A 12266-nucleotide genomic window follows, 5' to 3' on the forward strand; every position below is an offset into this window, starting at 1 on the left:
CGCAATGATGCGCATATTCCAGGATGTTGAGCACTTACATCAGTTCGGAGAGCCATCAAGTCGTTTTGTTCGTCGGTTACACCAATCAAGATTGTTTAATTCTTTGTGATCGTTAAGTTATTCATTTAAACACAATTGTTCGATGAATTAATAATAATAAATAAATAATCAGGCACTGAGTGCTATTATAGAACATGCAAAAGAAAGCTTGGAGCAAACTTCTAAGTTTGTGTTTTATTATAGTTTAAACATAGCATTCCTAACCCTTTCTAACAATGTTCGGAAAATCGCTCAAGAAAAGCAATCAGGATTGGTTTCTAGCTAGAATACCGATATCTCCGAGTGCTGTGATACGCACGTGGTAAAAGTACCCATTGAATATATGTCGAAAATCAACACTAACTTGATACAAGAAAATATACCATGCCCCATCGGAGGCTACCGTTGCTATTCGTCACGTGGCTAATCGACGGTGATCGACATACTTGGTGATACATTTTGAACGTCACTCCCTCAATCATTCCCGAACGTCTATCCTCGCATCATTGTTGATAATGTTCGTTATTAATAGACGATCATGAATGTTTTTCAGAAGGAAAAATCTGAAGAAAAACCAGGACCACATGTTCAAAAAAGCCGTACCACATGCTGGATAGTTCATTGCGGTTACTTAGTAATGATTTTTTTTCTTCTACGCAAAGCGAAAAACAAAAAATCGTATTTTAACCTTTACACATCTCTCAGAACTGATACATATCAGTTGTGATCCTAGAAGGTTGAAAACCATCATGGAAGGCAGTCACCATCGAGACGTTCGTTGCTGATAGTCTGCGTCCTTCTTTACCACATCATGTTTTGCAGGAATGTATCAAATACAGCAGCGTCGTTGTCATGCATGATTGCTTATATGATTTGGTTGGAGAGGATAAATTGACTGCTTCGATTTTTTTGCTCTGAATGCAGTAAAGAATGGCTGATAGAAAATGATTGATTTTCGGAACATTGCTTTCTAAATAACTGAAACAGTATATTTAATGGAAGATTTATGAGCGTTTTCAAAACTAACTGAAAACAGATGGCCGATTCAAGAATATAAGCATTTTGCATTGCAACCATCATAAAACGAGCTGCACAAAAAAGCCATAATAAAACCATAATAAAACATGCTAGTTAGCTTGATCTGTGTTACTTGGGATGGCATCGATGCAGTCTCTGTAGCTGTATCTGAATGTGATCATTTAGAGCAAATCGTTGTGCGAATCAAGGATCAATGCCGTTTCGTCTACTTGTGCTGTGTTTACTTTAGACCTAATAGCGAAACTACTCTATATTCGTCCCATATGTCAGCAATTGATCGTTTAACGAGTTCCGCAACTAGTCAAGATATTATCGTCGTAGCCTTGTCGCTTTGTTTACATTAAGTCTTAGCTATCTTTGGATGTAAGTGTTACCTTTGTAATCAGGTGTTATCCGGAAAAATGGATCTTGACAAGAAACGTAGCGCTGTGGTTGCCTTGTTCCTAGCTGACAAACTGCAGAAGGACATAGTTCGTGACTGTCCGATATATTTAAGTGTGTGCAGAAGTTTTGTATACCGTACAGTTTGTTCTATGATTATTTCAGACCCCTCTCTCCGACCAGTGAAGATACAGGAAGAAGGGGGGGAGCCTTCAACCCCTTTTTTATTGCATAACTTGATCAAACCAAATTTGGCTTGGAAAGGTATTTGGGTACGATAAATAGTTCTATGAATATTTGGTACCCCTCCCTCCTTCCAGTGAGAAGATAGAAGGAGGGAAGGGGGATGCTTTACAATTTTCAGCATAGCTGGGAAAATAATCAAAGCTTTAGGCGTGAGAAGGTATTTACGAGAAATGTTTCTATGTTATTTTAAAAACCCTTCGTTCTTCAATTCGGAAAATATTAAGGTAGGTGGGTGCTCTCATAACATTTTTTACATCACTCGGGAACTTACCCAGCAAATGGAACGAAATTTGCCTTGGGAGGGTATTTGAGCACAAGGAATGTTTCTATGAATATTTGGTACTACTGCCTCCTTCCAGTGGGTTGATAGGAAGGAGAAAGGGGGGCTCCCTACAATTTTTCGCATAATTTGAGAACTAATCGAGCAAATGGAAACAACTTTGTCATGGGAAAGCATTTGAATACGTAAAATGGATATTCGCATTTTGAGACATCTTTCTCCTTCAATAGGGGATACAGTTAGAGAAGACGGGAGCTCACATACGATTGTTTTGCATAAACCAAGAACTTATCTAACAAATGGAACCAAATATGACATGGGAAAATACAAAAAAAATTGATGAAAACTACATGCCTCACTACCTGATAGCTTCTATTCAATTCAATCCGCCTGAGGTCCTTCAATCGTTAACTTAGAATCAGTTGACCACCAACTGTTTTCTACCACATCGACCGCCCGAGCGTGGGTAACCAATTTTGCACTTACGTACTTAACCAACTCCATCCATGGTTTCTATGGCTCTTTTTTATCTTACTTTTTTCTACCATATCATTCATCCACCATTTAGCTGATGGACGGCCGCCGGACGGTGGGTGGAAAGCTGGAAGTAAAGATACGTGTCCGGAATCCGATCCTGACGAAGCAGATCGAACAGATCAACGAAAAGTGGCTGATTATCGATGCATGAATGGGCCAATGAGAAGATGGGAGGAAGAAATTTCCCCGCACAGCTGCCTCGTTAATTTGCTTTTAAGGGATATCTTATGTGACGAGCTGCCGACAACACGTATCACCACATACGAGTAAAACAAAGTGAGATTCAATGTTTGAATAAGGGAAAGCTAGTGTTACGTTTTCGCACCGCACATTGGACGGGTTCGAAAGTTCTCGAAGCTTTTTTTTATCGTGTTTTCAACAGCGATAGTGCTAAACTTACAGAAAGGTTGGTTGTTAAGCTGGAATTGATGGATTGAATCCCTCGACGGCAATTATTATATTTGAAAAAAAAAAAAAAAAAACAGTTGAATCATTGATGGAGTCATTTTCAGTGTTTGGTTTTACATTTTTTGTTAGGAACATATAAAGTCTAGGTAATAAACAAATTATACTTATTCAGTCTTTATTAACAATTTTTATCATTCCGAAATTCCGTTAGTGTTTATATAATGACAAAGTAACAAAGTATTCAACAAAATAAATAATAAATCAACATCACAATATTTTCAAATTTTTAACACTTACAAATAAGGTATAAATTTTACGTTATCTAACGTATAAATCAGTCTCCTTTTTGTTTCTTCAAATGTTCGATTAACAATTGTCAAATTGACATGATTGTATCGATTGGTTCTAAATTTTTTTTATACAATCATTGTACTATCTAGTAATTCATACAGGCTTAACAGCCAAAGTCAGACACATGCCGAAAGTAAGTAGTCCGATGGTGCAACAGAAAATAAAGAAACACAGATAGTGTGCGGTCACGGGCATCCGGAACAGTTTGGCCGACATTCGGAGCGACGAAGCGTACAGCAGGACCGTGTTGAGCTCCTCGGACGACGTGTCCCGGTGGACGAATGGCCGAATGCTGATGAGATGGCCACTGGTTTGCGTCTGCCGGCAGGTCACGGTGAGTGAAGCGGCCTGAAAGAAAAAAAAGTAACAATGAAATTATCTCGATTGGTCCAGATGTGGATGTCCTGTAAAATGGGCTCCTGTGTGAGCATTTTCTATTCCACTAGCACAGCGGTGGGCAACCTTTTAAGATAGAAGAGCCAAAAATTAAAAATAAGGGCAGGTGTGGCTAGTTTTTCACACGTCGCGTTTCCAGTCCAATACATCCGGACTTTATTGCACCGTTTGGGCAGTTCTGACGATCCAGTCATTAAACCATTGGATTCAAAGGCTGTACATCTGGAGTTGGTATCGTATTTATCCACACAACGCTTTCTCCAAGTCTTACGACGTTTCCGACAGAGGACAAGAGGACATTGTCCCGACATTTTTCCGGACAATGAAACAAACTTCGTTGGAGCACGGAATTATCTGAGAGAATTGATCAACCTACTTCGCAGTAAGCAACACCAAGAAGCCGTTTCCAAGCAATGTGCTAAAGATCATATTCAATGGCATTTCATCCCACCAGCAGCACCTCACTTCGGAAGACTTAGGTTCTTGGAGAGTTCGCTGTTTCGTTTGAAGACATGACTACGCTTTTGGTACTGGTAGAAAACTGTCTAAACTCTGGACCAATAACAGCTGTGACGGATGATCCAGATAAACTCGAACCTCTTACACCGGGATATTTCCAGATTGACGTGCCTTTCCAACAGTTGCCAGAAAGGGATTATAACGAGGTTCCCATTAATAGGTTTAACCACATATATGGTTTACAGAAAAGGTTTCAACTTGTTTGGGACTGATAGAGAGTTGAGTACTTGACACAGCTCCAAGGACGTTTCAAGAGATGGAGATAGCCGATAGAAATCAAGGTTGGACAGTTGGTGGTCATCAAGGACGATAATGTAACTCCGAGTCTTTGGAAGTTGGGTCGAGTGGAGCGAGTGTTTCCAGGAGCAGATAAAGTTGTAAGAGTCGTCACATTGAAGACAGTTACAGGAACATTCACGTGACCGGGAGAAACTTTGCCTTTAGCCTACAGCGTATCAACCAGCTCTCAATCAAGCAAGTGTCTTGGAAAGTCAAATCGATCAGTAGCCCCACCCTTGTGTTCGCGAGATTCTTTTTATCTTTTTTTCAGGAAGTCGAGCGATTTAAGGATGGGCCGGGATGTTGTGGAAGGTACTACGTTCAATACTGGAAGGCCCTATTGAGCATAAAATCCACGAAGCAGAGAGTCATCAACGTTGATCTCAATCATCAAAGCTCACATGAAACTACAGAACAGCTGATTGGAATATATGGCCTGCCTTCGACCAGACCGAACTTAACGCCATGAGAAAATTTTTAAACTGCAGATTTTGAAACTCTTGTTATTCTTGTGCGCAAACGAAACATCTAAAATAATTCAATGGGATTTGTTCCATGGGTTAGGAACTATTGAATAGGGTTGATAAGTTTTGCAGATTTCGTCTATAGATGAAAATATTTGTCCATTATACTCAGGTGACTCGAAAAAATGATGGTGGCTTTCAGTTCGGTCTGGTCGAATCCCGACCATATGTTATTAGTAGCACATTAAGTTGTTTAAATGTAGTGCGATCTTTCAAGCCAAATAAATGTCTTTCGTTGTAAATAAATTGTGCTTAATGTTATCATCGGAGATGTTCATTGCTGCCGCAGAGAAAATAACTTCAAGATCGCTCGCTATTCACTCCCTACGGAATCACCCCAACCCATCAGGAACCGAAGGTCAGGTCAATGCAGTTCACTAGGAACTCCAAGCAAGGCTTGGACAGTACCCCCACAGAAAACAGACGTACAAGCTAGCCCCCGAAACTTGTGTTAAATTTCCAACAATCGTTTTGATCCAATTTTTGTTTTTTGGATGGGCCACTAGATGTCTCTAAACACACCAAAGAGAACTATCAAAAACAAAGTGAGAAAAAAAAACAAAATTTTGATCAGTTTTGAACAGGTCGTATGAACTGTTTAGCATGTTTCAATAAAATTGCTGTTAAAGTTTCGTATCACTTTCGACCGTTTGCATAATTGAATAATATCTTAAAAGTAATTCGCTATTTTCTTCAAGCAAGAAAGCAAAATTTTGCGCAATGGGATGCAAAGTTATACTTGAAAGTTTACCTGCTTTGAGATATCTCGAATCAGTTCTGATGGGTAAGACTGATCAAAAGAACGTTCCTAATTGACTGGATATAGCCGATTCGTCCTCTTAAGAATTGCAAACATTTATTTTAAAACTGTTATTTTGCATGCCTCAGAAGTGCAAAAATAAAGGAATGAAGAAAAGTTTAACACCGATACTTTTTATACGGTTTTTACTTTTTGGCTTTTTCGGTTAGTGTAACATTTTTTTTCGGATTGCTCTGGGGAACATCTTATGATAGGAGAAGAAAAATAACCTGGAACGTTACGTAAATTTAAAAAAAGAAGTTGTGTCACTCCCCAGTGAACATTTTGGTCTGTATATTTCGGTTGTTTCTGAGATATACACACTTTTGTACAATCTGAAAAAGTTGTATAGAATATTCTATATGAGCCTGTACGTACCAAAGTGGAGGCAATATACGGACCAAATTTTGCTTACCTTGAAAATATAAAACTTTGTATTGCGTTTTCAACAATTTGATAGCAACTTTGCTTTGCATAAAATCTTAGGATTGTACAACTTACAACTTTCTATTGCCTGCCCTACAATTTGTATGTATGTATGTTGGTAATCCACCATGGGTGCACGGATTCACCGCAGTTTCTGCCAAAGTATGTGCTCACATGCATTCTTTAGATTATTATGTTCGACAAATCTCCAATGCAGCGCGCCGTCATACCCGGACCCCATGGCTTCGTATGAACTGTTATGTATGAATGTATTGTGTTGATGTAGGTATGTTTTGGAAGAACGAATCAATCAGGTGGGCTAGTTTACTTACAGGTATTCCGGCATCCGTGTATATACCTGACCAGCTGGCAACTGATTGAACATTCCTATTATATAGTCAATTATAGAATGGAAACACATCTTACCTGTCGGCAACTTAAGGGAATCGAACCCAAAAGTTTTTCTTGCCCATACCGGGAATCGAACCCAGTACGCCTGGCATACCAATACCAGACTCGCGCCAGCCTATCCGCTAGACCACATCGGCGCTTTCTATTGCCTGCCCTACAATTTGATAACAATTTCCTTTTGAGGTAGCCTGAGGTTTGTACAACTTTCTTCGCCATGTAATAAAATTTATTGTTACTGTATCCCAAAGCAATTATATTTTTCCCTTATAACGATTTTACTATGAATCGCCGTGAACATTAATACAATTGAATTTAATGTTTACTGCGAAAAAAAATTGAACCATATACAACTTTATGTGTCTCTTTTTCCTCAGTCTCGAACTCACAACGTTCCGATCCCTGTCTTTCGATACTTCCTCGGCGCCATTTCATGTTGATACAAACAAGCAAATTTGTTCATGTACAGTTGAGAGTTCCGTTTAAAAATCAATTGATCGTATAAAATATCACTGACTGCATCATTTCGGACTTCAAATCTATTTATAGATGTCGTTTTTTGAAATGCAACTTTGACCTATGTCATAGACGATTCTATAACAATCTATAAATGTATTCAGCGCTGTGCGATGTTAGCTAGCTTTACTGTACTGTTAAACAATTTGACAATCTGCAGATTGTTTAAATTCTATTATACGAGGTTTTCACAATTACTGTACGACCTTTCATGGAAATAATATGTCATCATAGATCGCAAGCATGAAAGATTGCGTAATTGTACAGTGGGATATAATATTGAGCTTTACTCAATTCTACTGCAATTCAAAACAACTTTAGTGATCTTTCTATACGATTAACAAAGTATTACCGTGTATAAATAACTATACAAACCATAAACGATTAAATCTAACTTGTTTTAGCTACAACATGATGTTTATACAATTCCAATCTAAACTGGATGAACACTACTTCACGATTTCTGGTTATCTGGAATCGTTTATCACCGAACCGGATTTTTTTAAGCGTCGGCTGTGTTTTTGCAAACGCCGACTGTATGTGCCACTTTTTTCATTTTTATTATTTTTTTCCTTATTAAAACTGCCTTCATGTTTGAAACAAAATTTGTCAAGGATTTCCAATTTTTGCAATTGTTGTTATAAGATGATTACGATATTAGCAAGCCTAGGAATTGCATTATTAACAATTAATTACCGATTAAGTTTATCTCAATAAGCGACTTTGAATGACATGTATGAATTGATTGTTTAAATTCCGCTATACAATTTTCTCACAATTTCTGTACAACCTTGCATGGAAATAATATGTCATCGTAGATCGCAAGCATGAAAGATTGCGTAATTGTACAGTGGGATATAATATTGAGCTTTACACAATTCTACTGCGATTCAAAACAACTTTATTGATCTTTCTATACGATTAACAAAATGTTATCGTATATAATTAACTATACAAACCATAAACGATTAAATATAACTTGGTTTAGCTACAACATGATTTTTATACAATTCCAATTTAAACTGGATGCATATGCAATCGAAAACGAACACTGCTTTACGATTTCTGGTTGTCTGGGTCATCGAAAAAAAGGCAATAAGTATAAACCGTACAAAAAAATGGAAGTGAAATTCTGTCTAGTCTAAAGTAACTCCTATTGCATTTATCTAGCAATAAATTGAACCCGTCTTAGTTCATATAGATGGCACTGTTTCAAGTCAATTATCAACGTATTTTCTGGATGTCAGCATTTGAAATTTTACACACTTTTTTGAAGATTTTTTGTTCGAGCTTGTACGTCTGTTCTACTTGGTAAACCATCACTCCAAGAAAAAAGGAAGTTTGATTCCTTTTATCAATGAATTTCAATAAAAGTTCCACGTACAAAGCTGGGAAAATAGTGATTTCCTGAAATAAACTATTTTAACTATAATTTATCGTTGTCATCTGAACCTTTAAATGGAAGTGATGACAAATCGTTTCATCGGTTGGAGGGAAATGGATTTTTCTCAGAAAACAGTTAAAACTTAAGAATTTAGTAAAGGAATAAAGAACAGGCGGATAGGCAAGCATCAGATCAGCTTCGTAGGATAAAATTTTGGATAGGTGTTGAAAATTGTAAGTATAGGGCATTTTTGTATTCAAAAGCATGAAAGTGTGGTCGTACGTCTTTGCCGTACAACAGGCTACTCTGCATAGGAAGCGTGATCGACTTTTGATCACACATTCCTAAACACAGCAGGCCAGTTGGAGTGGGGGAAGGTACATCGCCGGCGTAGTCATCGACGTAGAAGAGCCAATATCAACGATTGTCCCAACTGATTGTCCCAATCTAGGACACAGAACAGCTACCGGAGGAGTGGAAGGGAGCGTAACATTCCCCATCTACAAGAAGGGCGACAAATTGGACTATGAGAACTACTGAGCCGATCACTGCCTAAATGCCGCACGCGCCCAATTGAGAAACTCTGCATAGTACCAGAAGCGTTTCAACCACAAGAAGATGACCCACGTTCCTAAGAAAACCGGCCAGATCAGACCACCCCCTTGTGTTCGTGAGATTGCTCTTTTATTTTCAGAAACGCAAGCGGTTTCAGGATGGGCGAGGATGTTGGGTTACTAGAGAGCAGGCTTCCGAAAAGTTCTGGCGAACGACAGTATTCTTGCGAACGTCGCACATGCACCTCGATGAAAGCTTCCCGAATATTTCTTCCCCGACAGTTTTAAAAGGAGCGGTCGTGCGATGCACAGCGACGCCTTGTTTTACCTCATGCGAGAGTTTGTTCGTGGGTATGAAAGATTTTTAAGCTTCGTGACAGTTTTGGGAATAACTTCGTGACAGTTTTCAATGCGTTGAATTTCGCATGTGACAGTACTACTTACTCCGTCCGACTGTAGCCGAGATTCGCTCGGGCCGAGTTAATTTCGAACGAACGTATGAATTTTCCTTTTGCTTGAAGCTACTGCGGGTGGTGATCACCCCAATCACCCTCCCCTTCCCTTTTCGCTTAACCTGCACCGGAACCACACATCGCGTTACGCGCCGATCGTATGCTGTTGCTCGGTGCAAATAGATGGCTCGTTCGATCTATTCCAACCGAGCAGCAGCACATACGATCGGGCATGGGTACGGTATGGGCACGACACACAGTGCGGTGACCAGTGGACAAAAGTCAAAAATTTTAGTTTATCAAACATTAAAGTCAACTTTACCAATCGATTGGAAAGAGGTTGGAGTTTCATGAACGGACATGCTTTTGACATAATTTTGCTCCCTACAAGCGCAGCATTGGTTCAAAGTCGATGCATTAAGAAGGCAAGAAACAAATTCTTTTTACGAAAACATACACTTTTTTTTGAAACTTTTGTTTACCGTTGACAAGTTTCGCAGCAAATTCAAATTCTTCGTTCTACAAGTTAAAGATTTAAACTCAACGCATGTCGTATTGTGTTTTTTGAGTGAGAAAAATTCGTTTTTGGTCTTTACAGCTACCTCTGAATCTACCATTATTTTTGTAAATTTCATCAACAAAAATTGCTCAACTTCAGCTAGACAGAACAAATTCGCGTCACAAGACGTCACTATCATTTTACACTCAAATGCTAGGGAATTTCATCCTGAACACCCACTATGCTTGCTGAATTGCGTTTTTTTGCGCTAACAAAGATATGAGCAGTTTACGGAGGGTCATTTTTACACCTCAGGAATGCATTTTTTTCGAAAAAGAACCGCTGTGGTAAAACGAAAACCAAAATCAAGTAAATTTTTCTTCTTGAACTTATCAGTATTATATTTAAAAAAAATATTTTGAATAAAAATGGATTTTTGATATGGTTGTGGCTTTGAAATCTCATTGAAAAATTATAAGAAGCTTTGTGGTTTGAATTTTGAAATGTTTTGACCTAAGATAAAGCATACATGGGCCAGGTTCCCGTGAATACCATATTCGCTTGAAAAGGAAATTGTTGTATTCAGTTATGTTCTATGTGAATCATTATCAGTACCAAACTTAATCGTTCATGAAAGCAAATATTTGACAGATCCAATGGATCTTTTATAAGAGAGATTGAAAATCTTCAAAATATTGGTTTTTGAGTCATAGATTTTAAGGCTTAAAAAATAAAAATTGAGACAAAACCTTCAAAACACAGTTTTTCTGACGTATTTTCAATAATTGAACATTTAAACAAATATTTTATAGAATTAAAACTGTTTACGACTTTTGTCCATCGGCTCTATGGGATCACCGCACTGTGCGACAGTCACCCGTGACAGTCCTGCCCAAAACTGTCACGCCTTGCAGCCGACAGTTAGGTGAAATTATTTTCGAAACAGGAGGCATGAAGGGATGGAAACCGAACTGTCGGTTGGGTTCGCTACAGCTTAAAGCACAACATTTTCGGTAACGCATGCTTTGAGCCGATTGTTCAGATACAGCCTGGGTTCTCGCACGTGTGCGATGTAGCCGAAGCGTTTCGATTCTTTACCGACGGTACAGCAGCGAACCGAGTGGTAAGGAAAACCGAGACAGTTTGTTTGGCAAGAAAAAGGCTGTCATAGCAAAGCTGTACTTTTCGGAAGCCTGCTAGAGAGCGTATCGAAGACCCTTCTTACAACACTGAGTCAATTTGTGAGGAAGACGAACGATTAAGGGAGATTCATCTGGGAACTGTCAACATCTCTAATTAGCAGCTGATCGCTGCACCTGTCTGATGCGATAGAAAACGAAAATGCATCAAATTGTACTATTTTGTCCCTTACCATCAACACCATTTTTGTACTGTATCCAGTTCTTGAGTTATAAGTAGATTCGCCATTTGAATAGATGATCGTTAGATGTAGTCTGTAAAATTGTAGTAATAAATGTTAAAATTCAGCGTTGATTTTCCCTAAGTAATGTGTTATGAATAAACAGTGTCAAAACCAAATAGAGTTGTGATCAATAAATTGTGTGATTGTTAAACCCACGGATTTTCATTGCGAAATTGGCACCGATAAAACACGCCCCGTACGGATCGACTACTTACCTGCCCTACCAATTTGCCACCCAGAATCCCCCAAGGAACATACATTCCACCCAAGGTACCCCAGCACCCCAACAACGGTCATTAGACTGGTTGTCGCCTAGGGGCACGAGACATGGATATTGCTCGAGGAGAACCTGCATACTCGGAGTACTCGAGCGACGAGTGTTAAGAGCCATCTTTTGCGGCGTGCAGGAGAGCGGAGAACTGTGTGTGGAGTTCGCCGACTCTACGATGAGCCCAGTATCCGGTGGTGAAGGCTGGCCGGATACGCTGGGCAGGACATGTTGCGAGAATGTCGGGCGACTGTCCTGCAAAACAAGTGTTCGCTACGAATACGGTAGAAACGAGACGATCAGGGGCGCAACGAGCGAGGTGGTTAGACCATAGGTCGGCAACCTGCGGCTCGCGAGCCGCATGCGGCTCTTTGGATGTATATTTGTGGCTCTTTAGCTGAATGTGTAAACATTTTGAAAATTCTCGAAATTTTCTAGAGTAAACGAACGCAACATAAGTTTTTCTTCAGTTCAGGTTATATTTCCCAAGATTAAAAAAGAAACCAAAAAAAACAACTATAAAATAAATTAACCGCATC

At 39.1% G+C, this 12266-nt stretch overlaps 2 protein-coding genes across 3 annotated transcripts in view; one reads left to right on the forward strand and one right to left on the reverse strand.

Moving 5' to 3' along the window:
* LOC129747380 (coiled-coil and C2 domain-containing protein 1-like) overlaps positions 1-3071 on the forward strand; it is a 39085-nt gene extending 36014 nt beyond the window's left edge. For both annotated transcript variants that reach the window (XM_055741557.1, XM_055741558.1), the window contains exon 6: positions 2553-3071. In XM_055741557.1, coding sequence (XP_055597532.1) covers positions 2553-2672 — 120 coding nt within the window. In that variant the 3' untranslated portion in view covers positions 2673-3071. The remainder of the gene's footprint in view (positions 1-2552) is intronic.
* A 59-nt stretch (positions 3072-3130) lies between these two features.
* The window catches only part of LOC129749510 (uncharacterized), a 217385-nt gene continuing 208249 nt past the window's right edge, over positions 3131-12266 (reverse strand). The window contains exon 8 of the mRNA XM_055744484.1: positions 3131-3628. Coding sequence (XP_055600459.1) covers positions 3374-3628 — 255 coding nt within the window. The 3' untranslated portion in view covers positions 3131-3373. The remainder of the gene's footprint in view (positions 3629-12266) is intronic.

Source organism: Uranotaenia lowii, chromosome 2 (genome assembly GCF_029784155.1).
Source record: "Uranotaenia lowii strain MFRU-FL chromosome 2, ASM2978415v1, whole genome shotgun sequence".
In the NCBI taxonomy this organism is placed as follows: domain Eukaryota; kingdom Metazoa; phylum Arthropoda; class Insecta; order Diptera; family Culicidae; genus Uranotaenia; species Uranotaenia lowii.